The 874-nt window shown below is 45.5% G+C and overlaps 1 protein-coding gene across 1 annotated transcript; it reads right to left on the reverse strand.

Annotated features, from left to right (window-relative positions):
* Window positions 1-6: 6 nt before the first annotated feature.
* LOC103584337 (colorectal cancer-associated protein 2-like) lies at window positions 7-379 on the reverse strand (the record flags this gene model as incomplete). Its single annotated transcript, XM_008565386.1, has 1 exon — window positions 7-379. A coding segment is annotated over one exon (372 nt), but the record flags the coding sequence as incomplete, so codon positions are not given.
* Window positions 380-874: the final 495 nt, after the last annotated feature.

The following is an 874-nucleotide window of genomic DNA, read 5'->3' on the forward strand; positions in this document are numbered from 1 at the left end:
ATTTCTATTAACTATAGCAGATGTCGCAGTTTGTTTCCCTCCTATAGAAATCACTGGTGGCTGCTGCTGAGGGGGCAAAGTCCACACAGTCCACACTTGGATAGGAAAAGTACTCTGACGTTCTGAGGGTATCTAAGTGCTCTGCCTCGCAGGATGCACAGTAGCAGACGGAGGCAGTGGCCGAGGAGAAACAGTTGTACTGGGCGTGCGAGGGCAAGAGATGGCAGGAGTAGTCTTCTGGGGGGTAGCCACAGTTTCTGCTGTCCAGAGAAGGGGGAGAATTGTAATTCTCCAGAGCATATGAAGGCAGCTGAGCCGGTGAGTAACTGTAGTCTAAGGAGCCAGAGAGCGTGGAAGAATCAGAAGGTGATCCCGGGGTCTAGAGAAATGAAAACCAAGGAACAAAGAGATTGATAACATAGGATCAGAAGAATGGAACAGTGTGGATTTATTAATGCAGAGCAAGAAAATTAGGAGTAACAAAACAAAACAGAACACCCAATCCAAGTCTGCAGAAGTAATTTTACTTGCGGACTGCATGATTTCATGACAACACATTTATATATACCTGTTTCTTTCCCAACAATAATTTGCCTTGCTTCACTGGCTTCCTTTGTTATAACCATACTTTAGAGAATGTTTTGTTCTGAAACCACAAAATCCCATTGTGCTTCAAGTCACCTGCACATCAAATCCTGCTGTGTGCCACAAAATACGTTGCAGGTGGCGCCTTGGATGTTTTTCCACACCCTTGACCATGAAGGACCAGGTGAACATGAAAAGGTAGAACTTGGATCCACAAGGACCCAGCTAATCCAAGACAATAAACTACCCTTCCCACCACTAAAGTCTTGCCCCCTGAGGAGAAAGGTAC

Source organism: Galeopterus variegatus, unplaced genomic scaffold (genome assembly GCF_000696425.1).
Source record: "Galeopterus variegatus unplaced genomic scaffold, G_variegatus-3.0.2 Scaffold50587, whole genome shotgun sequence".
Classification (NCBI taxonomy): Eukaryota; Metazoa; Chordata; class Mammalia; order Dermoptera; family Cynocephalidae; genus Galeopterus; species Galeopterus variegatus.